General features: G+C 54.5%; 1 protein-coding gene across 1 annotated transcript in view; it reads right to left on the reverse strand.

The window, feature by feature from the left end:
• LOC111161374 (AKT serine/threonine kinase 2) overlaps nucleotides 1-25,242 on the reverse strand; it is a 48,022-nt gene that overhangs the window by 12,522 nt on the left and 10,258 nt on the right. The window contains exons 2-4 of the mRNA XM_022524988.1: nucleotides 16,069-16,198; nucleotides 7,620-7,748; nucleotides 6,457-6,568 (exon numbers count right to left, since the gene is read on the reverse strand). Coding sequence (XP_022380696.1) covers nucleotides 6,457-6,568; nucleotides 7,620-7,748; nucleotides 16,069-16,114 — 287 coding nt within the window. The 5' untranslated portion in view covers nucleotides 16,115-16,198. The remainder of the gene's footprint in view (nucleotides 1-6,456; nucleotides 6,569-7,619; nucleotides 7,749-16,068; nucleotides 16,199-25,242) is intronic.

The raw sequence follows: 25,242 nt of genomic DNA on the forward strand, positions 1-25,242 counted from the left end.
AACTCACCAATCTCCTAAGAGACATCAAAAAGAACAGAATACATATGTATCTGACGTATACGCACCCAGAGGGGCTGTCACATGAAAAAGCAAGTTAAAGCCTAGGACGCAGAGCGTGCCGTCAGCTCTGTTTATAAGGGAGAGGAACACAGTCGTCAACAGAAGCCTGGATGAATAAATGACGGCTTGTCCACACCACGGGAGCGCCAGCAGCAGCTCCAAGGGGCCTCTCTGGGCCGCAAAGCTGGCACTGAGGAGTCATGCGGGCTGGGGCTTAAGCAGCAGCTCTGCCCTGAGGACAAGCTCTCCCCTCCCTGGCAGACCAGGGACACCGTGGCACAGGTGAGCTGCTGTGTAGGGAGCACGGTACTCAGGAAGGGTTTGACTCCAGGAAGGTATTCAAGACGCCGGGCAAGGACTGGACCTAAGCCCTCCACCTTGGCTCACGCTGCCCAGGTTCCCCAGGAGCCAAGGAACCCACAAACATGTAGGAGATTGTTCAGGGGTAACAGGGGCTCTCCCACCGCCGGACAAGCCCCCTCTCCTGTTCCAAGTGGACCAAGACTACAAGGTTGCAGCACAGAATTCCAGAGAAAAAGCGAGGCCCGCGGCCCAGGCTACTCCTTAAGGGTTTGCAACACGGTGTCTGGGGCAGAGGGGAGCTCCCACCCAGAGGTGGGGCTGCTGTGCCTTCCCGCCCTCAAAGGAGAGCCCCCGGGGGGGGGCCACCCTCCTTCCCCAGAGACATGATGAGAAAACTAAGGGCTCCACAGACACCAGCCCCTTCCACACTCAACGACACTGGAGAGAGGGGGGCATTTCTGATTGGAAACTGAGACACACAGAGGTCGAATCACTTGTGGGGGTCACCCACACAGACGGTGCCAAAGCTGAGACTCACAGTGGGCCCTCGTGCTCCTTCTGGCACCATGCTGCTGTTCCCTGATGAGAGTAACAGCTCCCTTCCCAGATGCGGCCCGGGGGGCTGAAGCAGGGCCCTCCAGCAGGAAGGCTCGGGGAGAAGGCACACAGTGCCGTGGAGCCCGGGCACGGGGGGGGGGGGGGCGGAAAGCTGCCCGTTGGGAGTTCTGGCCCCGGCCACCATTTCGAGAGGGCCTCCCCCACCAGAGCAAGGGGAACACCACCGGCTTGCAGAGCGCGCTGCAGCCAGAAGCTGCGCGGGTGCTCTATGTGCCTCAACTTGGGAGTCTGCCCACAGCCCTCCCAAGCAGGCACTGCCACTCAGCTCACTCTACAGACGAGGAGACCGGGGCCCAGGGATGCCAGCAGGCGCCCATGACAGAGCCAGCCAGCGAGAGCTGCAGGCCCCAAGCCTGCCAGCCCCCACCGCACTCAAAGCACTTTCCCCATTGATGGAGTACTTTCAGGGACCATCTCATCCCTCCTGTGGGCTCTGGAGCCACCGGAGGCCCACTGGGAGGAGCCACATTCCCCCAGGAAGCACTAGGCCAAGTGCAGACCAGCCTGGGAGCAGGGAGCTGGGCCCAGAGCTCAAGTGCACTGCAGACGGGCCCTGGGGCCCTGAGGGACCTGACCTCGCTTCTCAGGCCTCCATCTGCCTTCCATGCACCAGGACATGACACACGGGCTGAAAAGCAAACTCTGGAGCCAATGGCCTGGCGTGAATCCGAGGTCTGCCCCTTCCTGGTGGTGATGCCAGGCCATCTGACTTTCCTGTGCCTCAGTTGGCTGACACGGAGAGCCGGGACGAGGGTCATGCGAAATGAGCAGGAGACACAGAGTGCTTCGGGCAATGCCTGGCATGGAGCAAGGACCTCAGAAGGGGCCACGGGGCACCAGCCAGCTGGCATACACTTCCCAAGCGCCCTCGGGGTGCCAGGCCTGTGTTCTGGCACTGAGGGTGCAGCCGGGAAGCCCGGGACGTCTGCAGAAGGCCCGCGGGCGCCTGTGTGGCTGGGGTGACAGACAGAGATGAACAGAGGAGACGAGGAGAGGAGGGAGGACGGGCCCAGAACACGCCGGGCTCCGTGTGGCACTGGGTTAGGGACGGACGTGTTCAACCGAATGGCCCAGGAAGCTGTAATGGGTCCATGCAAAGGGTGACGGGATCTGATTTCTGTGTTCCGTCTGCAGCTGCAGTGGGGTGCGGGTCAGGGGCAGGGAGAGGAAGCGTCAGGAGACTATAGCCGTCCTCCAGGCAAAGGGTGCCAGGTGGCCGAGGGGACGGAGGAGAGACAAGGCACCAGCAAGCATGAGTCTATGCAGGCAGCCTGGGCCGGCTGCTTCCTCGGGAGAAAACTAAGGGCTCCACAGACATGAGCCCCTTCCACACTCAACAACACTGGACAGAGCAGGGACATTTCTGATTGGAAACCGAGGCACAAAGAGGTGTGTGCTCCCACCGCAGCCAAGAGCCCGAGATCCACTGTGCGAGTGACACAGCGGGGCCGCTACTGCGGCCTGAGGCAGTGTCTGGCATGTTTAAGGAATTACAAGGAGACCAGTGTGGCTACAGTGAAGAAACTAGCCATAGAAAATGATTCTGCAGAGGAGACCAGATCACGGAGCACTGGGCAGAATATGGCATGAAGTGGGGCCCCTGGGTGGCTCAGTCTGTTAAGCGGCCAACTCTTGATCTCAGCTCAGGTCATGATCTCAAGATCCTGAGTTTGAGCCCTGCACTGGGCTCCATGCTGGGTGTGGACCCTACTTAAAAAAAAAAAAAATGGTGCCTGGGTGGCTCAGTCGGTTGAGCATCTGACTTTTGATCTCAGCTCAGGTCATGATCTCAGCTCATGGTCGTGGGATGGAGCCCTACACTGGGGTCCACACTCAGCACAGAGTCTGTCCCTGTCCTTCTGCTCCTCCCCCCACGTGCATGCTTTCTCCCTGCTCCCTCAAGTAAGTAAAATCTTAAAAAAAAAAATAAAAAGAATACGCATAAACTCTGGAGTTTACTCCCAGTGGAAGTAAAGCCACTCAGAGTTCTCAACAGAGAAATGACACGGTAAGATTTACATTGAAAGGTCGTAATAATCCAATGCACTATTAAGTACACCTACTCAGACCAAACATCTCCAAACTTCTCTTGGAAAGAGCCAAAGAACGAACATTTTAGGCTCGGTAGGTCACAAGATCTCTGTTAGAACTATTCAACTCGGCCATCATAGGACAATGCAGCCACAGACAATTTGTAAATGAACGGGCATGGTGTGTTTCAATAAAACTTTCTTTGCAAAAGCAGGAGGCTGGGCCCTTGTCTGCCAACCCTGCTCAGGCCCTAATTTCTGGTTTACAGGAAATACAGGCACAGAGGAACAAAGTAAATGGTGCAAAGGCAGTAAGATAACACATCCCAAGTATGAGACATTCTACAAGACAACTAGTCGGCTTGTCCGGGACGGGGAGGTGGGGTGGGGGTGAGAGACAGGGCTGAACGAAGTTAACAGGCCAAAGACACAACGAATACCCTGAAGGAATCCTGGCTTAAAAAACACTTTGAGGACAACCAGGGAAATTCTAGTAGACACGGACATGGAGAGATCGCAAGTCCTGCGAACGGTCCCCTCAGCAGTGGTAACGGCATCATGACTCTGTAGGAGAAAGTCCTCATTCTTAGCAGACGCCTGCTGACGTGTGAAGGAGCCAAGTGTCAGAAGTGTGATCAGAATTACACAATTCAGCACAAAACAAAGCTAGATGAGGCCACCGCGGCAGAAGCGGGGCTGCTGAGTCTAGGTGCAGGGCACCTGCACGTTCGTCTCTTTGACTCTTCTCTCCACTTTCCTGCACATCTCAAACAAGGGGGTTGGGGTGGTGGGGGGACACCGGGGGAGGCTCCCGGGAAAGGCTACCAGGAGCCCAGGGAACAGGCCGCTGCGGCCTCTAGACAACGCCCCCAGCCCGCGCCTCTCTCCTTAGACTCGAGCCTGCTAAGGCAGGCCAGTGATGACAGCCACGAATGAGCGTCCTTCCTCTTGCTAACTCACACCTGCCCCAGGGTTAAGGCCGGGAATCTGGAGTCTGGCCTCAGAGCAGCCCCAGCACATTTCTTTCCAGCAGCAGCAGGTGCCAAGAAAAGGAGCAAGGCAGGGGCTGTCTAGCCCCCACAGTCCCGTCAAAGGGATTCCTCCCCATGCTGAAGAGCACAGAATCTCACCCACATGGAAGGCAGAGTGGGGCTCCTGCCTACTCAAATGCTTTGCCAGCTCCCCAATGCTCCTTTTCCAGGCTTGCAAACTGTGCACCAGGTATGGCTGAATCAAGGGCTTCCTGTTTACCACCCCCCGGAATCCCTCAGTGACCTTGAGACAAACCCCAACTGACTCCCGGCCTGCCAAGCCCTGGAGGGATCTCCATCTGGAGTCCATGACCCAGCTGAGCCCGCCGGCGGCAGGGCCTCCACTGGCCCTCTCCCAAGGCCCCTGGCCCTTGATGCTTTGGTGACGAAGAACCCTCTGTGGTCCTGGAGATGACAACCCATCTGCCTCACCTCCAGGCCTTCGCATACGCTGGTCCCTTTTCCTGGCGTCATCGTCCCCTTCCTACCCAACACCTTCCGACGCCCAGGCCCTACTGGTACCTACTGGTCTCCATCTGCGTTTACTGGCAGTCCACGGTTTCTGTCCGCAACTATCAGCGGACTCGCACTTCGGCTGGCCTGAGGCGGTAGGGAGCCCTGCTGCCGGTGGCGGGGCAGGCACACCTTGAACTCTGGGAAGCCGCGCAATGACAGTGACGCCACAGGCTACGGGAACACACCTCACGACATTGTTCTGTGCATCCACTCGATACACGGTATCTGAGAGGGAAGCCACCAGCCATATGCGGCTACTTAAGTTTAAACTGATTAAATAAAAATAAAAATTCTCGGTTGCACGAGCCCCATTTCACATTTCACAAGCTCAGCAGGCACCGGTGACTCCCAGTTCCACCCCACCCCTGCCCCCGGACACCACAGGTACTGAATATTTCTGTCATGGCTGAAGATTCTCCGGGATGGCACCGTTTTCCTGGGTTTGCCACAGCGTCAGCTGAATCCTCGCCCCCCAGACAAGCCAAAGGAGTGTTTCTCAAAGTGAGGTCCAAAGGGACAAAGTGGGGGAAAAGATATGAGCTACTCATTATACACATCTAAGCTTCCTAACACATAAAGAGCTTTCAGAAATGAGACGAAGACTGACTACCCAACAGAAAAATAAGCCAAGGTTATGAACAGACAGTTCAGAAAGGGAAACTCATGTGGCCCTTGAAGGTAGGAGAGGATGCTCAAACTCACGCATATAGATAAAAGGGCCAGTGAAAACCACCTGAAGGTGCCACTTTCCACTGATCAGACGGAAAAAATCCAAACATTAGAAAACACAAGGCTGCGAGGACACTCTCAGACATCACGCTTAGAAATCGCAAATGCATGCTCCCCGGGACCCAGAAACCCCACACCTAAGAACTCCTCTTCCAGGGTTGCCTGCACATCCGTTAAATGAGATAAGCACGGGGTACTTCACTGTGGCGCCGCCTGTAATGAGCCAAAGCCCGGAAACAACCCCGATCACATTCATCAAGAACCGCTCAGGAAACCTGGGGATACGTGTGTGGCCACCTAAAACCAAACCCAGCCAGCGCAGCGGCGGCGGCGGCTCTCTGGGGACTGACGCAGAAAGATGCCCCAAGACACACGGAGGGAAAAACAGCGTTCACAAGTCTGTGTATGATGCCACCTTTTGTGTAAAAAGAACCAACCAGGGGAGCAGGGTGCAAGAGTCTATCTGAATGAGCCCGCCCACCCATGAAGCTCTCCAAGAACACAGAAGAAGCGTGGTTTGTGCGGGGACGGGCTGTATGGGGCAGAAGTAACAGACACCTCCCGACACGGGACTTTTGAACGAGGTAAATCTGTATCATCTCTTCTGATGATGAAACCGATCCTTTTAACACTGAATCTCTGAACCATCTGCTTCAAAATCAATGGTGATGCTCATTAAAAAGGCGGCCCCCTGGCCCTCCGTGGGTCGGCAGGCAGTGAGAGGCCCCGATGTGGGCCCAAAGCTCCGTTCTGTTGGGCTCCACCCAGGAGTCCAATGCCCACTCCAGTCTGAGAACGCAGAAGAAGGTCTGCAGACTAAGAACCCCTGCTTTCAGGGCATCTGGGTGCCTCAGTCAGTTGGGTGTCTGCCTTCGGCTCAGGTCGTGATCCCAGGGTTCTGGGATCAAGCCCCCAACTGGGCTCTCTGCTCGGCGGCAAGCCTGCTTCCCCCTCTCTCTGCCCCTCCCCCTGCTTGTGCTCTCACTCTATCAGATAAACTAAAAAAACAAAACAAAACAAAACAAAAAAACCTGCTTTCCAGTTCTCAGAAGAGCTGAGACAGGAAACTCCTGGGCAGGAGCCTAAGGGACTCTGCCACTCTGTGGCCCTCCTCCTCACACTAGGCCAGGTCACTCTCAAAGGGTGGCCACACAGAGGCCCAAGCTCACCTCTCATCTGGAGAGTCTACATGGAAGGTCCTCTCGATGACCGTGGTCCACTGCAGGCAGCGTATGACAAAGGTATTGGGCCGTGGTCTCTCAGTCTTCATCAGCTGGCATTCTGCGGACAGAGAGAGGGGACAGAGCCAGAAGGGTGAGGGGACAGCCCTGCTGGCCTGCAGCCCACATTCCCCGAGCCACCTCCTGTGTGCCAGATGGTATAGAGATATGTCAGTGATGGAGTCGGCCCTGGGCTTGCCTCTCTGGGGCTCAAAGTCCAGTGTGTGTCGGGGAGGGGGACAGACTACCAGACGATGATAGGTCAGCGAGCAGAGCTGTGACGGGGGACGCCCAGGAGGCAGCCAACCTGGCTCAGAGCTCAAGGGATATCCCAGAGGAAGGAGCATCCCTGCACTGAGCCCTCAAAGAGAGCTGAAGGCCAGTTTGGGGCATGGTAGGTAAACGGGACGAGAGGACATCCAGGGAAAGTGCAGGGGAAGGTGCTCGGGACAGGCTGACAGTTCAAGTGAGAAGCTGGCATGGGGCACAGCCTCGTCAGAGTCATAGAACACAAGGAAAGTGACCAGGACAGAGAGGAGACTGGAGTTGGATTCAGAGAGCATGGGTGGGAGTGGCCTCGGGTGCTGCTGTGGGAGAAGCTGGCACGGAGAGCTGGGTGGGAGAGGCTGGTGGTCTGGGCTGAGGAGCAGGGGTGAAGGGGGGGCCTCTGAGATATTCTCAGGAGGTGGGACAATGAGGACGTGGAGACCAATCCAGGTGGCAGGGTGTCGGGGGCAGGACTGTGGTTCTATGAGGACCAGGCAAGGGATTTGGGCCTGACAAGCTTTTACTGGCCAGGGTCCAGCGGGAAGACACCACTTGGGGTACCACAGAGGGGACGGAGGATGTGAAGTTGGCCCTGCGATCAGCTGAGCAGGGAGGCCAAGCTGTCCATCTCGAGGTCAGAGGAACAGAGAAGTGGGCCGTTACCAGAGCGCAGGAAGGATGGCAGGCGCCTGACATCCACCAGCACCATGGAAATGGAGCCGAGGGCAAGCAGGCCGTGGACAGGCCCACACCAAGGAAAGGCCAAGCCCCGTGGGCCACCTGGGTCTGCCAGCGGTCGGTTCCCCGAGCACCTGACCTCTGGCCTGGCGTGCCCCGAGACGCACCTGCGACAGAGAAGTTGTTCAGGGGGGGCAGGGTCTGGTCAGGGGCATCAGGCCGCTCCTTGTAGCCGATGAAGGAGCCGTCACTCTTCAACAGGAAGTACCGGGGCCTCCAGGTCTTGATGTATTCACCTGAGCCGGGGCAGGGGGCAGGGAGAGTGGTCAGGGTGGGAGGCCCTGTGTCACAGCAACCCGCAAGGGCCCCCGGGTAGGAGGAGGGCTGATGACAGGGCAGGGAGGAGAGTACCCCTCCAGGTAGCCCCTGCTGACGCAGGCTGGGCCAGGCCAGGCGCTGGGCTTGGCCCCAGTGACCCAGAGGTCAGGCCTGGCAGGAAGGCGCCTGCTGCACTGCCCTGGGGCACCGGCTGCCTCTGCGTGTGGCCAGCAGCAAGCCAGCCTGGCCGTCCCTGCCAGCACGTGGCCCACTCCCAGGGGAGGCCCGGGCTTCCAAGCACACACGCCCTGTGGCCCTGGAAGGCCAGATCCCACGGGCTGGCATGCACCAGGACAGCCGTGCGGGCCAATCAAATGTCACAACACTGTGCCAGGCAGGGTCTAACTGCTGCTGTGCCCTCTGAGTGCCCCTTGATTGCTTCCATTTGTTCAAACCATGAAAATCCAAGCACCCTGTGTACACACGCCCGCACGGTGAGGACCCAGTCCCCAGAGGGCCGTGGAGAACTAAATTAAGACGGTGAAACATACCTGCAGAAAAACTTGTGTGTGAATGTGCACAGCAATATTACTCATAATTGTAAGAAGTGGAAACTGAAAGTCCGTCAGCTAATGAACAGAGAGACAACGTGGCAAATCCAGACGAGAGAACAGTACTAGGTCCTACGAAGAAGTTATCACTACACACTACATACAACCCGGAGAGACCATAATCTATGCTAAATGAAAAAAGCTTGGGACCCACAAATGATGTCCCATTTGTATAAAATGTCCCGAGGCGGCAAATCTATAGGTGAAAAGCAGACCAGTGGCTGCCTAGGCCTGGGAGCGGGGGGGACGTCTGAGGGGAGGTCAGAGGGGAACGGCCAAGGGGGAGTGAAAATGCTTTAAAGTGACTAGGCTGAGGCCTCCACAGCTCTGATGGCACCGAGGGCCACTGCAGTATACTTCAGATTCCTGAACTGTATGGGGTGCAAATTCTAGCTCAAGCTGTTAGAAAACATGAGATGGCAACCACAAGACATCCAGCTTGGGGCCCAACACACCACAGGCATTCAGTAAACACTTGCTATCATCGGTCCCCTGTGCAAGCAAGCAAAACAAGACTGTGCCAGGCCCCCGCCCACATGGCACACGGGAGGCAGGCTTGCAGGGTGGGCTCTGAGCAGGGTGTGCTGTGTGGCCTCCAATAAGCCGCTTCACTTCTCTGAGTCTTCGCCGAGGTATCCATTAACGATGACAATGATTAGGTAACACTCTAATGGTATTCTGTGTCAGGTGCTGCCCTGAGTATCTTTTAGGACTTAACTCAGTCAATTTTTTTTTTTAAGATTTTATTTATTTATTTGACAGATAGAGATCACAAGTAGGCAGAGCAGCAGGCAGAGAAAGGAGGAAGCAGGCTCCCTGCTGAGCAGAGAGCCTGATGTGGGGCTCTATCCCAAGACCCTGGGATCATGACCCAAGCCGAAGGCAGCGGCTTTAACACACTGAGCCACCCAGGCGCCCCTACTCAATTCTTTTCAATGTCAATACTAAATGACTCAATGTATACAAAGTTCAAAAACCAGCAAAATCCCAAATCCAACAGCACAAAGGAAGGATTATGCGACATGATCAAGAGGGTTTTATCCCAGGAATGCAAAGGTGGTTCAATTATGAAAATCAACTAATGTAATACATATTAATAGAATGGGGGAAAAAACCTACATGATCATTCTGACTGTGACAGAAAAATACTTGACAAAACCCGACATTCTTTTGTAATAAAAATACTTAGCACACTAGGAATAGAAGAGAATTTCCTCCACATAATAAAGAGTATCTATGAAAAATCCACAGCTAACATCATTCGATGATGAAAGACTACAAACTTTCTCTTTAACATTGGGGAAAAAAACAAGATGTCTACTGCTTTCACCGCTGCTGTTAAACACTACACTGGAAGTTCTAGCCAGAGACAAAGAAAAAGAGAGAAATAAAAGGCACTGAACTTGAAAAGGAATAAGTTAAACTCTCTTTATTTGCAGAAATCAAAAGGAATCAACAAGTAATGACAAGAGCTAATAAATGCATCAAGATCAACATATAAAACCAGCTGTTGGGGGTGCCTGGGTGGCTCAGTGGATTAAGCCTCTGCCTTTGGCTCAGGTCATGGTCCCAGGGTCCTGGGATCGAGCCCCACATCGGGCCCTCTGCTCAGCAGGGAGCCTGCTTCCCCCTCTCTCTCTGCCTGCCTCTCTGCCTACTTGTGATCTCTCTCTGTCAAATAAATAAAACCTTTAAAAAACAAAAAGAAAAACAAAAACAAAAAACCAGCTGTTGTTTCTATACGTTAGCAATGAACAATCCAAAAAGGGAATTAAAAAAAAATTCCATTTACAATAGCACAAGGAGGCAAAAGATGCACACACTAAAAACTACAAAACACCGCTAAAAGAAATAAAAGCCCTAAACAAATGCAAAGATATTCTATGTTCATGGATCAGAAGGCTTCATATGTTAAGACGGCAACACTCCCCAAAGCGATCTACAGATTCAACATGGCAAGGCACCTGTCAAAATTTCAACAACTCTTTTTTCAGAAATAGAAAAGTCAATCTTCATACCTCTCAATTTCAAAAACTTACTACAAAGCCACGGTAATCAAATTAGCGTGGTCTAAGGACAGATAAACCAATGGAACAGAACTGGGAGTCAAAAAATAAACCCACACATATGATCAATTTTCAACAAGAGTGCTAAGACCATTCTGTGGGGAAACAACAGTCTCTTCAGCAAATGATGGGACAACAGGACATCTACCTGCAAAAGAACACAGCTGGCCTCCAGCCTCACACCATATACCATATACAAAAATTAGCTCAACATGGATCTACTTAAATATAAGAGCTAAAATGGTAAACTCTTAGAAGAATACATGGGGTAAGTTTTTATGACCCTGGATTTGGCAATGGATTCTTAGATATGACACCAACATTACAAGCACCAAAAGAAAAAAATAAAGTTGATCATTAAAAATAAAACTGATGTGCAAAGGACATTATCAAGAAGATACATAGACAAGCAGAATGGGCAAAAATATCTGCAAATCATAGCTCTGATAAGGGTCTAGTATCCAGAATATACAGAGTTCCTACAACTCAACAACAAAAAAATAAATAGCCCAATTAAAAAATGAGCAAAGGGCTTGAATAGGCATTTCTCTAAAGATATAAAAATGGCCATCGAGCACATGAAAAGATGCTCAACGTCATTAGTCATTAGCAAAATGCAAGCCAAAACCATGATGAGCTACCACCTCGTACAAACTAGGAGGGCTGTAATTTAAAAAAGAAAACAGGCACCTGGGTGGCTCAATCAGTTAAGTGTCTGACTTTTTTTTTTTTTTTTTAAGATTTTATTTATTTATTTGACAGAGAGCACACAAAAAGGGGCAGCAGCAGACAGAGAAAGAAGCAGGCTCCCTGGCTGAGCAGGAACCCCGGTTCAGGGCTTAATCCCAGGACCCTAGGATCATGACCTGAGCCACCTAGGCGCCCCATATCTGACTTTCCATCTCAGCTCAAGTCATGATCTCAGGATGTGTGATGGAGCCCTGTGGAGCCTATTTAAGATTTTTTTCTCTTCCTCGCTGTCCCTCTCCCTTCTAAAAAATTAAAAAAAAAAAAAATAATAATAATAAAAGAGAAAGAACAGAACAGAAACAGAAAAGTGCTGGTGAGGATGTGGGAGAAAGTGAAAACCTTGTGCACTGTTGGTGGGAATGTGAAGTGCTACAGCCCTACGGAAAAGTCTGGTGATTCCTTGAAAATTTTAAGTACAGAATACACTACAGATTATAAATACAGAATATACAACCCTAATGCATATACGCATAAATACATATAATTAATCACAGAGACTGCATTAGATTATAATTATAGAATATATGACCCAATTTATACAACCTGTACAAATACAGATTATAAATGCAGAATATATGATCCAGTGATTCCACTCCTAAGTCTGTACCCAAAAGAACTGAAAACAAGTAACTCAAATGCTTGTACACAAATGTTCATAGCAGTTCTGTTTACAATAGCCAAAAGGTAGAAATAACCCCAATGTTCATCAGCTGATGAATGGAGAAACACCACATGGTATTTTCATACAGTGGAATGTTGTTTGGCCATAAGAAGGAAAGAAGTGCTGATCCAAGGTATGATATGGACGAACCTCGAAGACATTAAGGTAAATGAAAGGGAGCCAGACACAAAGACCACCAACTGCATGATTCATTTGTAGGAAATGCCCGTAATAACGAAATCCTTAGACACAGAAAACTGATCACAATAAATCAGAGGCTGCCAAGAGCTGGGAGGAGCAGGGAGCCAGGAGTGGCTGCTTAATAAGTGCAGCGCTTTCTTTCAGGGAGATGAAAATGTTTTGGAACGAGACAGAGATGATGGTTACGCCATACTGTGAATGTACTAAAGGCTACTGAATTGTATACTTTTTTTTTTTAAAAGATTATTTATTTGTTTGACAGAGAGATCACAAGTAGGTGGGGGGGGGGGGGGAGCAGGCTCCCTGCCAAGCAGAGAGCCCGATACGGAGCTCGATGCCAGGACCTGGGCTGAAGGCAGAGGCTTAACCCACTGAGCCACCCAGGTGCCCCTGAACTGTATACTTTAAAATGGTAAATTTTGTGTTATGCAAATTTTACCTCCATTTAATTTTTTAAAAAGATTTTATTTATTTGCAATAGAGTGAGCATGAGTTTGGTGGGGGGGGGGCAGAGGGAGAGGGAGAAGCAGACTCCTCACTGAAGCAGGGGGGAGACTGATACGAGGCTCCATCCCAGGACACTGGGATCATGACCTGAGCCGAAGGCAGAGGCTTAACCCACTGAGCCACCCAGGCGCCCCTGTCTTGTTCTACATCTTGATCTGGACATTGGTTTTAGAGTGAGCTTATGATGCAGGCACTCACCTGTGATGTTTTTTTTTGTTTGTTTGTTTTTGTTGTTTTTTTTTTTAAGATTTTATTTATTTATTTGACAGACAGAGATCACAAGTAGGCAGAGAGGCAGGCAGAGAGAGAGAGGAAGGGAAGCAGGCTCCCTACTGAGCAGAGAGCCCGACGCGGGGCTTGATCCCAGGACCCTGGGATCATGACCTGAGCCGAAGGCAGCGGCTTTAACCCACTGAGCCACCCAGGCGCCCCTCACCTGTGATGTTTTATATATTCATAGTAAGGAGAAAGAAAGGGAGAAAGAAACAAACAAACTGAAGAGGAAAGGAAAAACATCTTCACAATCATCCCATTTTACAGATAAGAAAACTGAGGCCCAGCGGCTCCATTACTTGCCTGAGGCTCACAGGAATTCACTGGGAGAGCTGGGATTGGAACTCAGGTTTGCTCCACCCAGTCTCCCCTCTTGACCACTACACTGCCTGCCTCAAAACTGGCAGGCAGGAGCTGGCCTGGTGGGGCCAGCAGAGGGTGTGCTGGGGCCATGTCAGAAAGAGGACCAGCACAGGGCATGAGGGACTCCAAGAGCCATGCTCTCACTTTGCCGGTTCCTTGAGCAGACCCTGCTCAGCGAGAGGTAGCTTGTGGACCAGGCCTTGAGAGCACCGGTTCAGGAGGCAGAGGGTAAGTCTTTGCTGAATCTCGGGGTATATCAGTCTTCCTGCCGACCCTCCGCTTCCTTGCCTATAAGATGGCACCACCTCCCAGGGCAGCTATGGAAACACAGTAAAACTGGGCTTGCCTAGAGCAGAGCCCCGTGCCTGGCACCAAACAGGGACACGGCAAACTGGGGCTCCATTATTTTTAGCCACCAGAAGTGGGGTGAGATGGCACGGGTGCCCATCTGCCCTTGCCCACCTCTGCTCAGAATGGTGGACTATGGCGGGGAGGGGAGTATGATGCCTGCCTGGCTGTCTTTAGAACATTCGACTCTGGATCTTGGGGTCAGGAGTTCAAGCCCCAAGTTGGGCCTAGAGCTTACTTAAAAAAAAAAAAAAAGAAGAATGGCAGGCAGTGGGAGGCCCCAGAGCACCCTGCATCTGCGTGGGCAAACCCAAGGTGGGTACATCCCAGCCGGACCATCTGAGTAGCTCATCTGGGCCCTGGCAGCATGAGTGGAGGTGCTGAAGGCATAAGAAGGGTTAAGACCCACATTTAATACCATTGGCAGCCCTAGACCAGACACAAGTTCCCGGCCTGGCAATAGCTCTCTGGCTGCTTCCAGAGCTCCTCGCAGCCCAGCCCAGTGAGCTGCTGGCCTGGGGACAGTCAGGAGCTGAGACCCTGGCAACACCCTAACACCCTCATACCACCCGCACACACGATCCCAATCATTCTATCAGCAATCAGTAACTGAGCACCTGTTCCATGCCAAGAACTCTCCTAGGCCCTGGGGCTACCACAGTAAATAGCCAGATAACAATCCCTGCCCTCAGAGAACTGAGCAGATCAGAGGCCTGGGCTGTTAACCCATTTTACAGATGTGAAACCAAGGCTCAGAGAGGTAACAGAGCTTGCTCAGAGTCACCAAGAGGAAGTGGCAGAGCCAGGATTAGAACTCTGACATCTGCCAAGGTTCAGAAAGTTCCATCGACAGCCCCAAACTCATGGCCACCCTGGGCAAGTACGATCAAGGTGCCTCATATACCATCCCTGCCTGGAAAGGTCAGTGGGAATCAGGTCTCCCCTGCCCAGTCTGATGGTGAAGGCTTGGCCCTGGGGAACACTTCCATCCCTCCTCACTGCTCTGCGTCTGCAGACTGGGACAGGGCAGAAGGAGAGGGCACTTCTGGTTCTCACGGGACTGGCCCCATTGGCCTCCTTACCTCTTCAAACACGTCTGGCCCACTCCCCCTCTGGCCTCACGGCTGCCCTCTCCTACCCCAGGTAGCCGTGGGGCTCACTCCCTGCACTTCCACAGGTCATTATCAAATACCCCTTCTCAGTGAGGCTATCCCGGACCACCCTTGTTTATGACAGCTCCCCCTGCTTCCTCCCACATCCCTTCTCCCGCTGCTCCACTGTTCTCCATGCCCCTGTATGTAAGACATCAATGTGAGAAGGGCAACTTTCGCCTGCCTGGTCCACTGCCGAGTCGCCAGTGCCTGGAGCACAGCAGCCGCTCAGTACGAGTCTGCTGACTAAATGGGGGCGCACAGAAAGCAGTGACCACAAGGTTTGGCCCCCTCCCTCCCTAGGAGAAGGTCCACGGAAGCCGGACAGTCTGCCTCCTTCACTCCACAGCGCCTGGACGGCTGCCCCCTCAAGCCAGGAGCTCCACGCTTCTGGGGACGGGAGGCCTGGGCTCTAACGCTGCAGGCCGTTAGGCTCCTCACTGTTGATGACTTCATTTCTCCAGGCTTCAGCTGCCCAGCCGTAAAAGCAGATGAGGCCAGGCCCAGCTCCCAGCGTCCTGGGCTCAGATCGCCTGCAGGGTTAATTAAAGCCAAGGTCCTTCCCATGGCCTCCAGGGCCCAGCATGGTCGGATGCCACATCCGGCTAGGCCTTGCTCTCCCCACTCCAGCCAGCCCGGCCAACTCAACCAGGTACACTCTTGCCTTTGTCCCTACTATCTTGTTCCCTAGGACAGCCTTGCCCAGCTACATGTGTGGCTCACTCCTTCACCTCCCTCCACCCTCCCCCCTCCCACCCCGGGCCTCCACCACTGCCCCCTCCTCAGAAAGGCTCGCCCTCAGAGTCCCTACTGCTCCTAAGAACACTCCTCACCACCTGACATCGTACGCCTGCTTCTCTGTTTGGTGTCCTCAGCCCCCACTAGAATGTCAACTCCATGAGGGCACATGTCCCAGGAGCCTGGGAGCCCAGGATGGCCTGGCAGACCACACATACTCAGTAGGTGCACAATGAATGAATGTTGAGTACTGCCTCACTGTGTTACTTAGGTCAAGAGACTTCCCCTCCCTGAGCCTCAGTTTCTTCATCTATAAAATGGGGCTATGACTCAGACCACGGATGCAGAGGCAGATTTGAGACTTGGCCCCGGGGGCTTATACACGGTGCCCAGCAAGGCCGGGGGACTGAGCCCCAGGCAGATTTGCAGCTCCCCAGGCTGCTGCTGAAGGATTCCACGAAACGGGCTTGTGAGGAGCAACTGGCCTGGGCAGGCAGGTCAGTCTCAGCAGCCTGGCTCCTTAGGCCATAAGGACCCTGTCCCTCTGCCTCCCTGGGCACCAGCTGCCAGGAGGAAAACCCAGGCAAGAGGGGAGAGATGCAATCCAGTGGACAAAAGCAGCCCCTTACCACGCTTGTGGAGCCAGCCTTCTTTGATGACAGACACCTCGTTCATGGTGGCAGCGTGACACGCTGTCACCTAGCTTGGGACAGCTCAGGGCAGCAGAACATGCAGGAGGCACGGTGGACAGAACACAGTCTGCAAGACAAGAGAGGAGCTTGTGAACGTCAGGGGGACTTAGCCGCAGCCCCTGCCCTCAGGCCAACTAGGCTCTGGCCCCTCTGGCTGCCTGGCGGGCGCGCACGGAGTGGAGTCAAGGAGGGTAGGGAGCCCTGCCCACTTGGCCCAGACCGAGGGGAAAGATGTGGCCTCGTCCTCAGGGACTCCAACTGGGGATTGGGGGCAGGGGGAGCATGACCCTGCCCTCAGAGCCTTACTCTGGAGGGAACAGAGCTCCCTGGCCTCCTCCAGCTTCCCTGAGCCGAGGCAGTCCTGCCACCCGCCTGCCTTCACTGCGCACTGGGTGGGAAGGAGGGAGCAGTGGCCCCACCCCATGTCACTCCCGGGCCCCCACACTGAGGTAACCTGGGATGAATCAGACAGCCCTGGGCACCTGAGGGAGCGCTCAAAGCCACCAGCATCTGCCTGCCACCCCCCACCCAGACACACGCACACGCACACACACACACACACTGCACACTCTTTCTCTGCTCCCTCCCCTCCTTTCAGCCTAGCACCCTTAGCAAACCAAGTATCCCCCACTCCCTGTGCCAAGCCACCCTACGTCACTCCCTCAGCCTCAGTCCCCTCTTTGCCCCACCAGATGACTGCGGGAAGAGAAGTCTCCGACAGTCAGGATCTCGAACAAGACAGCAACCTACTGTGTATGCACTTGTCTGGGGCTTAGGAGCCAGTCCCGGGGGCTCAACCAAGGCCCTGGTCCTTTCCCCAGGACCTCCACTTCTGTCCTCAGGGACCAGCAGCCAACAGACTGACAGACGCCGAGGCCACTGCTTCGTCTCAGGTTCCCAGGGTGGAAGGGAGAAGGGCGGGAGGCAGCCGCCCGCTGGGCCCCTACCTGGAGCCACAAGCCTGGAAAGGGGCCATGGAGCCCAAGGCGCCTTTTGCCTTTCCCAGGCTGGGGTTATTTGCGGACAGCAGGTCAGGAGCTACAGCGGCCCCCAGAGAAGTGGCAGCTGGCTCTAGGGACACCGTGGGCATCAGCTTTCGCTCATGCCCCAGGGGAGCTGGCGGCCGGACGCACTACTGCCTGGCATGTGACGGTGGCAGGCTGCCCAGGCCTGGGCAGGGAAGGGAGGTAAGTGGGAGGAAGCGAAAGGAAAGACAAGATGGACAGTGACAGGGAAGTAAACAGCGGGGGTGAGAAATCACGTTCTGGACTCCGAGCCGCCAAGGCAGGGCCAGGAGCAGCAGAGGGGCCCCTGTGCGCAGCAGGCAGGACCAGCCCTGAGGGGCTCACGCTCCGCGGACAGAACACCCAGGACGCAGAGCCTGAAGATCCCAGCAGCCTGCGCTTCCACCTCCAATGTGACCAGTCCCAGCACCTGCCCCGCCTCTCGCCCCGCCTCTCGCCCCGCCTCCTGCCCCCCCTCCCGCCCTCCCAGTGGCCTGGCTCACTGGCTCCCGTCCAGGTCCAGTGTTGTCCTCTCCCTTGAGGGCCTCCCTCACCCCCTCCCTAGACTTCCCGCTCCCTTATCCCTCCTTTCAATCTGTCCCCATTCACCAGCCAGACCCCTCAAATCTGACCTTGTCCTTCCCCCACTCAAAACCCTTCCGTGGCTTCCCGTTGGCCTCGGGAAAGAGCCGAGCTCCCTCGCTTGGGATTCAAGGCCTTTCAGGACCTGGCCTCTGCTGACCTTCACTCCAGCTGCCTCCTGCCCCTGCTCAGGCCAGCAGTCCCCACTGTCCATCCACCCGCTTCCTGACACCTCTCCCAACTGCCCTGGCCTTCTCCCTGGGCTCTGAGTCTCTGCTTTCAACCCTTAGACTCCATCTAAATCTGGCCCTGTCCTTCCAGGTTAAAAACCCTTCTGGGGTTCCCCAGTGTGCTCACAGAACAAAGTCCCTTCCAGCACGAGCCCAGTGTCACCCAGAAAGCTATGACCATGACAACGACTATAGCTGGTACTATGTCTGTCTCCAGCTCCTCCTCCCCACACCCCTCTCTCTAACCAGGCTTCTATCTCTCTGGCCCGTCCCTCTGGCCTCCATCCCCTATACCTTCTGTGGGTTCTCCCTCCTCCTTTTAGGTCTCAGCTGAAACAAAGCCTCTTCCAGGAAGCCTTCCTGACCTCAGAGCCTAGATGCCCTCTGTGCACCTCCTCAGCCAATTCTCCCGACACCTAACTCAGTGCTCATCTAGTGGATGAGCGCAGCATCTGGGTATCTGCCAAGTGCATAATGAATGAGCCGCGTCTCCCCAGCCCAGGGCCAGACAAAGCCATGGAAACATTTCCAGAGTCTATTCACACCACCAGTCTCCTCTGAGCATATCTTAAGCTCCAAACAACCAGAGGGGTCCCGGAGATGAATCATCAGGAAGACACAGCCCCTGTCTTCGTGAAGCTCAGGCCTGGCTAGAGGTGGTGGGAAGTTCAGAGGTCCTCCCCTGACACAGGGGCTGGCACCGCACTCTCTCCAGTACCAGCTCGATTCAGAAGTTCCAAAGAAGCCAGATGGAGAACCCGAGTCCCAAGGAAGGGTGGATGTGGAAAGACAGGACCAGGGGCCTGGCGTCCAATCTTGGGCTCCCCTCCCATCTCCAGCCCGATGACTTCACCTCCGTGATTCTGCGTGTCTTGGGATAGTTGGTAGCTCGGCCTACTGCCTGGCCTGGCCCCCGGGGAACAGCCAAACACGTGGGTGAGCGTTCAAACACACAGCTGCCATGGTCCGAGAGAAGCAAAGGCAGCCAGGTGTGGCCAAGAGCGGTCAGGATCGCAGAGTCTGAGAGCTGCTGCCAGCCAGGTGGCCCTGAGCAAGTGGGGTGCCCTCGTGGAGTCCCTCCTGAACAATCACAACCGCCCCACCGGAAGGGCAGTGACCATGCCCAGGGGAGGGCAGAAGCACAGAGAGAAGAAGCCATTTATCTTGGGTCTCCCTGCTGAGGAAGGCGGGAGCCCTGGCCACTGCTCGACACCTGGGGCCACTTTCTACATTCTCATTTCGGCATCTAGAGAGCCAGCAGCAGCTTGAGCAAGGGCAGGGGAGGAACTGGAAGACCCCCCTTGCCCTTCCCAGACCCCACCCCATCCTCCCACTGAGGAGTCTCTGACGTGGCCCTGGAGTGATGAAACACCAGGCACTGAAGCCAAGAGGATGGCCTGCTCCCCAGGGAGCTGCCGGCAGAGGCCGCCCAGGCAGGAGGGCAGAGAATGGCCTCTGGAAGCCAGTGTCAGCACGCAGGGGCCTGCCCCGGCCACCGGCCCACAGGCAGCACACCCCATGGCAGGGAGGGCCTACATGGCCCCATCCCCACTCGCCACTTCCTTGAGTGTCGGGGCCCAAGTCAGTCAAGTGCCTGGGCCAGAGCTGCAGCCTGTAGGCTCAAGGTGAGCTCCCTGGGAGGCAAGGTGAAAAGGGCAAGGCCACTTCACAAGACAGGACACCCACACTACTAAGGTACACATACAATCTCATTATTTAAAGAGAAATGCAAGAGAAAGAGGATGGCTGAAATTTTAAAAACTGACAATGCCAAGTGTTGACAAAGACACAAATGATTACTGGTGGAAATGTAAAATGGTTCACCCACTAAGGAAAATTGCTTGGCAGTAAAAATTAAAACTCAATAAGCACCCATACTCCAGGACCAGCAATTCCACAACCCAACCCTGTTTAGCAAGGGACCTACACTAGAATGTTCACAGCAGCAATACTCACAGTAACCCCTGAAATGGAAGTAGACCAAGTGTCTACCACAGGAGAGCGGATAAACAAACGGAGGTAAATTCATACAGCAGAACGTTCCTCCACTCACTACCAACACATACAACAGGGACAAAGCCTAAGAAGGTTACTATGAAATAAATGAAATAAGCCAGACACACAACAGCACGACAGTCATGGGTCCATTCACAGTATGTCTGGAACAGGCACCACCACCACACTACGTGTTTGGGACGCCTTTCTCACTTATAAAACGATGCTGAATGTCAAGGAACCAAATCCGTGAACGTCAGGAGAGTGGGTATCAGGAGTACTGGAGGGGGATCTTCCAGGAGCTGACTGTGTTCTGCTGTGGCTACGCCGGGCTCTGCTCGTTAGCTGTTTGTTATACTGCACCACACAAAACGGGCTTAACATATCTTTCTGTATCCTATGACAAAAAAAGTAACTATAAAGAAAGAACCTAGGTTTGAGAGTCCAAAAAATGAGGGGAACCAAAGTCAGGCGTCCTGGCTTCCAGGGCTCGTCCTCCCCAAAGCTGGTGTGCCTGCATTTTCCCCTCAAGAAGGCTGGGTTAGGGCGCCTGTGTGGCTCAGTCGTTAAGTGTCTGCCTTTGGCTTAGGTCATAGTCTCAGGATCCTGGGATTGAGCCCGCATCAGGCTCTCAGCTCAGCAGGAAGCCTGCTTCTCCCTTTTCCTCTGCCTCTGCCTGTCACTTCCCTGCTCATGCTCATTTGCCTTCTCTCTAATAAATAAAAAAATCTTAAAAAAGAAGAAGGAGGAGGAGGCTGGGTCACCAATGAGGAAGGAGGAGGTCTGGAGGATCTGACTTTCACCCCCAGGTTTTCTGGCTTCCAGGCTGTGCAGCCACAGGCAGGTGACACCCCGCCCTGTGTGACTGCAGAGCTTGCCTCCACACAACAATCCTGCTGGAGAACGGCCATGAGAAGGGCCATGGCCCCACGGTGTGGGGAGTGGGCTAGAGGGAGGGGAGGGGACGTCTAGCTCTGCACAGAAGACAGCTGAACAGAGATGAAGATCACTGCTCTCGGTGGTCACTGAGCAGGGATGGGGGAAGGCGACAGGACAGGGGTCCCCAAGGAGACTCTGAGCACTCTGGCAAGCTTTTATTGGCCTCAAGAGCTGCAGAGTACACGGGTGTCACTGACCTACTGCACCATAAGGTCTCAAATGCTCTACAATAGTTTATTTTAGGGGCACCGGGGGGCTCGGTGGGTTAAAGCCTCTGCCTTTGGCTCAGGTCATGATCCCAGGGTCCTGGGATCGAGCCCCACATCGGGCTCTCTGCTCAGCGGGGAGCCTGTTTCCCTTCCTCTCTCTCTGCCTGCCTCTCTGCCTACTTGCGATCTCTGTCAAATAAATAAATAAAATCTTTAAAAAAAAAAAAAAAGACATTTGTATTCCCATCTATCTGACTCACGGGTGTTACTTATTGCTCAATGGTTTCCAAACTGTAACTCCTTGAGAAGCTTCAACTCACAGAGCCAGAGTCAGATCCGTGAGAAGCAACTCACAGGGCGAGGCAGGGCCGCCAGTTGGGGAAGGCCCTCGTGGCAGCCCTGGGTAGGGTCCTTCCAAACCTGTTTCCTCATCTGTAAAATGAGGGTTGTGTGGTTCCTGCTGCTTGGGGAGGGGGAGGCAGGGTTGTGAAGCCTCACTGAGCTCTAGCACTTCTGTCCTCACCCCTCCTATAGTCTGGGACCCTGGGACCATCCCAGTTGGAGCCCATCCCTCCTGTGCTCAAACCCTCCAGTGTCCCCATCTTACCCCGAGTAAAAGCCAGAGTCCTTACAGGAACCCTAGGACCCTATGAGGTCTGCATGGTTCCCCCTTTACTTCTCCAAATACACTCCATTTCAGCAGGGCCTAGGCCTGTGGCTCCTCCAACACACTAGGACATCTCTACCTCAGGGCCCTTGCACCTGCTGTCCCCTTGGTCAGAATCTGAGGGGCCCTACCCCCTTTCCTCAGCCTCTACTCACATGCCTTTCTTCGAGAAGCCTTCCTAAGCAGCAAAAAGGGAGCGCCCATCCTACCTCCCCTCACCCTTTATTTTTCTCCATACCTCTCCTTATCCTTTATTTTTCTTTGTAAGCATTTCTTATGGCTGACATGACTACTTACTCGTTAACCAGTTTATTGTCGACCTCTCCCCACTATGATGTCAGCATGGTAAGAGCAGGGCCCCTGGCCTGTCTTGGACCCTCCTGGGTCCTCTGAGGCTTGCAAGGCGCTGGGTAAACAGTGGGTACTTAAAAAGTTATTTGTTGGGGCGCCTGGGTGGCTCAGTGGATTAAGCCTCTGCCTTCGGCTTAGGTCATGATCCCAGGGTCCTGGGATCGAGCCCCACATCGGGCTCTCTGCTCAGCGGGGAGCCTGCTTCCTCCTCTCTCTCTGCCTGCCTCTGTGCCTGCTTGTGATCTCTGTCTGTCAAATAAATAAATAAAATTTTAAAAAAAAAGTTATTTGTTGAATGAATGTGCACAGAGTGAAGCCCTGTGCCCAGAACAGACTAATAAGTTAGATTCCTTTCCTTGCCACTTGTCAAGTCCTTTTTTCCTCTGCCCCCCACCCCCACCTGGTTTTCTACGCCAGATGGCACAGATGGCATAAGGGAGGCAGGAGGGGAGGCCGAGGTTCCTGGAGCTGGAGACAGCAGGGTGCGGCTCTTCCCTGGGGCTACAACCCCGCAGGGGCTTCCACCACCTGCCCTCTAATCTGTACTTTCGCTACAGCTCCCTGAGGAGGACTTGCTCAGGAGATGAACGCAAAGACCACAGGAACCTGTCATTCAACAGGCAGCACCTGCTTGCGGGAATCCAGGAGGAAAGACTCTCACAGGGTGGGCGGCGTGAGCAGAGGGAAGCCACTGCCTTGCTGGCCATCCGCGGCTCTGTGAACTGGTCCCTCACTCTGTGAGTGCACTTTAGCAATACTGGGAAAGTGGCAAACCCCGTTGGAATTTCTCCTGCAAGAAAATGATCGCGGTGGTGCAAGAAGTTCTAAGGTGGGGTTTCTCCACCTCAGCAGGAGTGTTATCTGGAACCGGGTAACTCGTGGTGCAGAAGGTGCTGTGCGCAGAGGGGGCCGTTTATCAGCATCTCTGGTCTCTACCCACACACCCTCCCCTGAGCTGTGACTATCAAAAAAGTCCTCATAGGGGTGCCTGGGTGGCTCAGTGGGTTAAGCCTCTGCCTTCGGCTCAGGTCATGGTCTCAGGGTCCTGGGATCGAGTCCCGCATCAGGCTCTCTGCTCAGCGAGGAGCCTGCTTCCCCTTCTCTCTCTCTCTGCCTGCCTCTCTGCCTACTTGTGATCTCTGTCAAATAAATAAATAAAATCTTTAAAAAAAAAAAAAGTCCTCATAGGGGCGCCTGGGGGGCTCGGTGGATTCAGCGTCTGACTCTTAATCTCGGCTCAGGTCATGATCTCAGGGTCATGGGATCAAGCCGGCTTGGGGCTCCTGGGGCTTTGCGCTCAGGGCAGAGGTGGCTTCTCCCTTTCCCTCCCTCCCGCCCCTCCCCCTGCTCTAAGAGGAAAAAAAAAAAAAAAAGTCCTCACACGCTACCAAATGTCCCCTGCGGGCAGAGCCACCCCCTGGCCGCGAACCACTGTGCCAACGGTGCACTTGCTGAAATCGTGAAAGACTGGAAGCAGCCGAAACGCCCGCCCCAGGGCTCTGACATGAATGTGACAGCACTAAAAAGAAGGAGCAGACTCCCATGTGCTGGTGTCTCATTCACCGCAGGCCAGGCACCCCCTCCCCGGCACTTTTACAATCTCTTTTTAGTGAAGAAACTAAGTCACTAAGTGTGACGACCAGTGCCAGTCCTCAGACCAGGAAGCGCGGAGCTGGCAGGGCTGGCGGCCCCATGGCATGAGTCTGGCACACCGGAAGCCGGGTCCTTGCTCCCCAACTTTGTGAGCTCCAAGTGTCCCCCTCTGTGCAGCGGGGAGGCCGGCAGTGCCTCCAGCGCGGGCTCGGGTCCCGTGTGGCAGGGCGGCGTGGCTCAGACAGGGGCAGCGTCCGCAGGCAGGTCGGTCCGCGCGCTCACGGCTAAACGGGACATGGTCCCCAGCCGCCTTCCCGCCACACAAATGGGCACGCAGCACAGGGCCTCCATTCTGGTGCTTTCTCACCCACCAGGCTCTGGAGCCAGCAGCACCGCTCACGGCCCCAGGGTATACGTGAGCCGCAGCAACCTCTTCAGGAAAGCAGCCATGCGACGACAGCTCTGGCAGGGAAGGGTGTCAGGCTGGGGGCCACGAGGAGGTGCGTGTGTAAACGTCACCTGCGTGGAGGGAATTGTGCCCTAAAAGGCAGAATCACAGGTGCAGGGGTCAAGGCTGCCTCGGGAACCAGATGCGCTTTCCCCTCGGGGCTCTGCCACCTCCTGGGCACATTGCATCCCCTTTTCCCCCTTCCTTCGCTGCCCACACACCGGAGACAGAAGCAGCGGGCACTCGGGCACTCGGGGCGGTGAGGACTGAAGTAGCCACTCCACACCCTGCCCCCTGAACTCTGCCCGCGGCGCAGCTGCTCGGCACCGTCAGGTGTTACTGCCACTGCTGGGGGGCGGCAGGGGGACCCTCGCCTCCCACGTTGCACGTTTCTGTAACATGTGAATTTTTACCTATTCCACCTCCTCAGCGGGAAGGCAGCGTTAAAGATACTTTTTTTCTCTTCAACGGCACACAGTCCCCTCAGCTGCCCCATCTGTCTACTTGGAGCAGGTAGGACTGGGAGCAGGCCAAAGACGTAGGCGGCCTGCAAAAGATACTGGGACGAGAATAAGCACAGAGCAGATTTCCTTCTCTTCCTTGCCACCCCCGCCCCATACCTGCCCCCTCAGCCTGTCACCCAGGGCCTTAGAGCACCCCACAGAAATCACGTCAGATATCTGAGCCGGCCTGGCCACAGGCTCCAAACACACCGGGTCACCAGGCTGCATCTGGGCAAAGACCCTCCAAACACAGCTCTGACCCTGTACCTCCCCTGCTCGGGGATCACATCCCAGGCCTTCACGGAGACAAGGGCCACCAGAAATGACCCCTGTCTACCCTCCTGCCTCATTGATCAGTAGCACCATCCCCACACGCTCTTCTCTGGTCCCTCAAACAGTCTTTGCGTGTGTGCTCTCTCTCACACACATACCCCAGGACCTTTGCACATATTAGTCCCCCAAGCCGGCACACTGCTCACCCATCTTCACCTGCTAAATCCTCATTTCCTCAGAGAAGCCTGCCCTGACTGCTCCTTGCCCCACAAAGAGTCACAGATCCTCGGAGCTCAGCTTTCTGCCCTCTCACAGCA

Source organism: Enhydra lutris, unplaced genomic scaffold (genome assembly GCF_002288905.1).
Source record: "Enhydra lutris kenyoni isolate GAN:26980312 unplaced genomic scaffold, ASM228890v2 scaffoldscaffold85, whole genome shotgun sequence".
Lineage (NCBI taxonomy): Eukaryota > Metazoa > Chordata > Mammalia > Carnivora > Mustelidae > Enhydra > Enhydra lutris.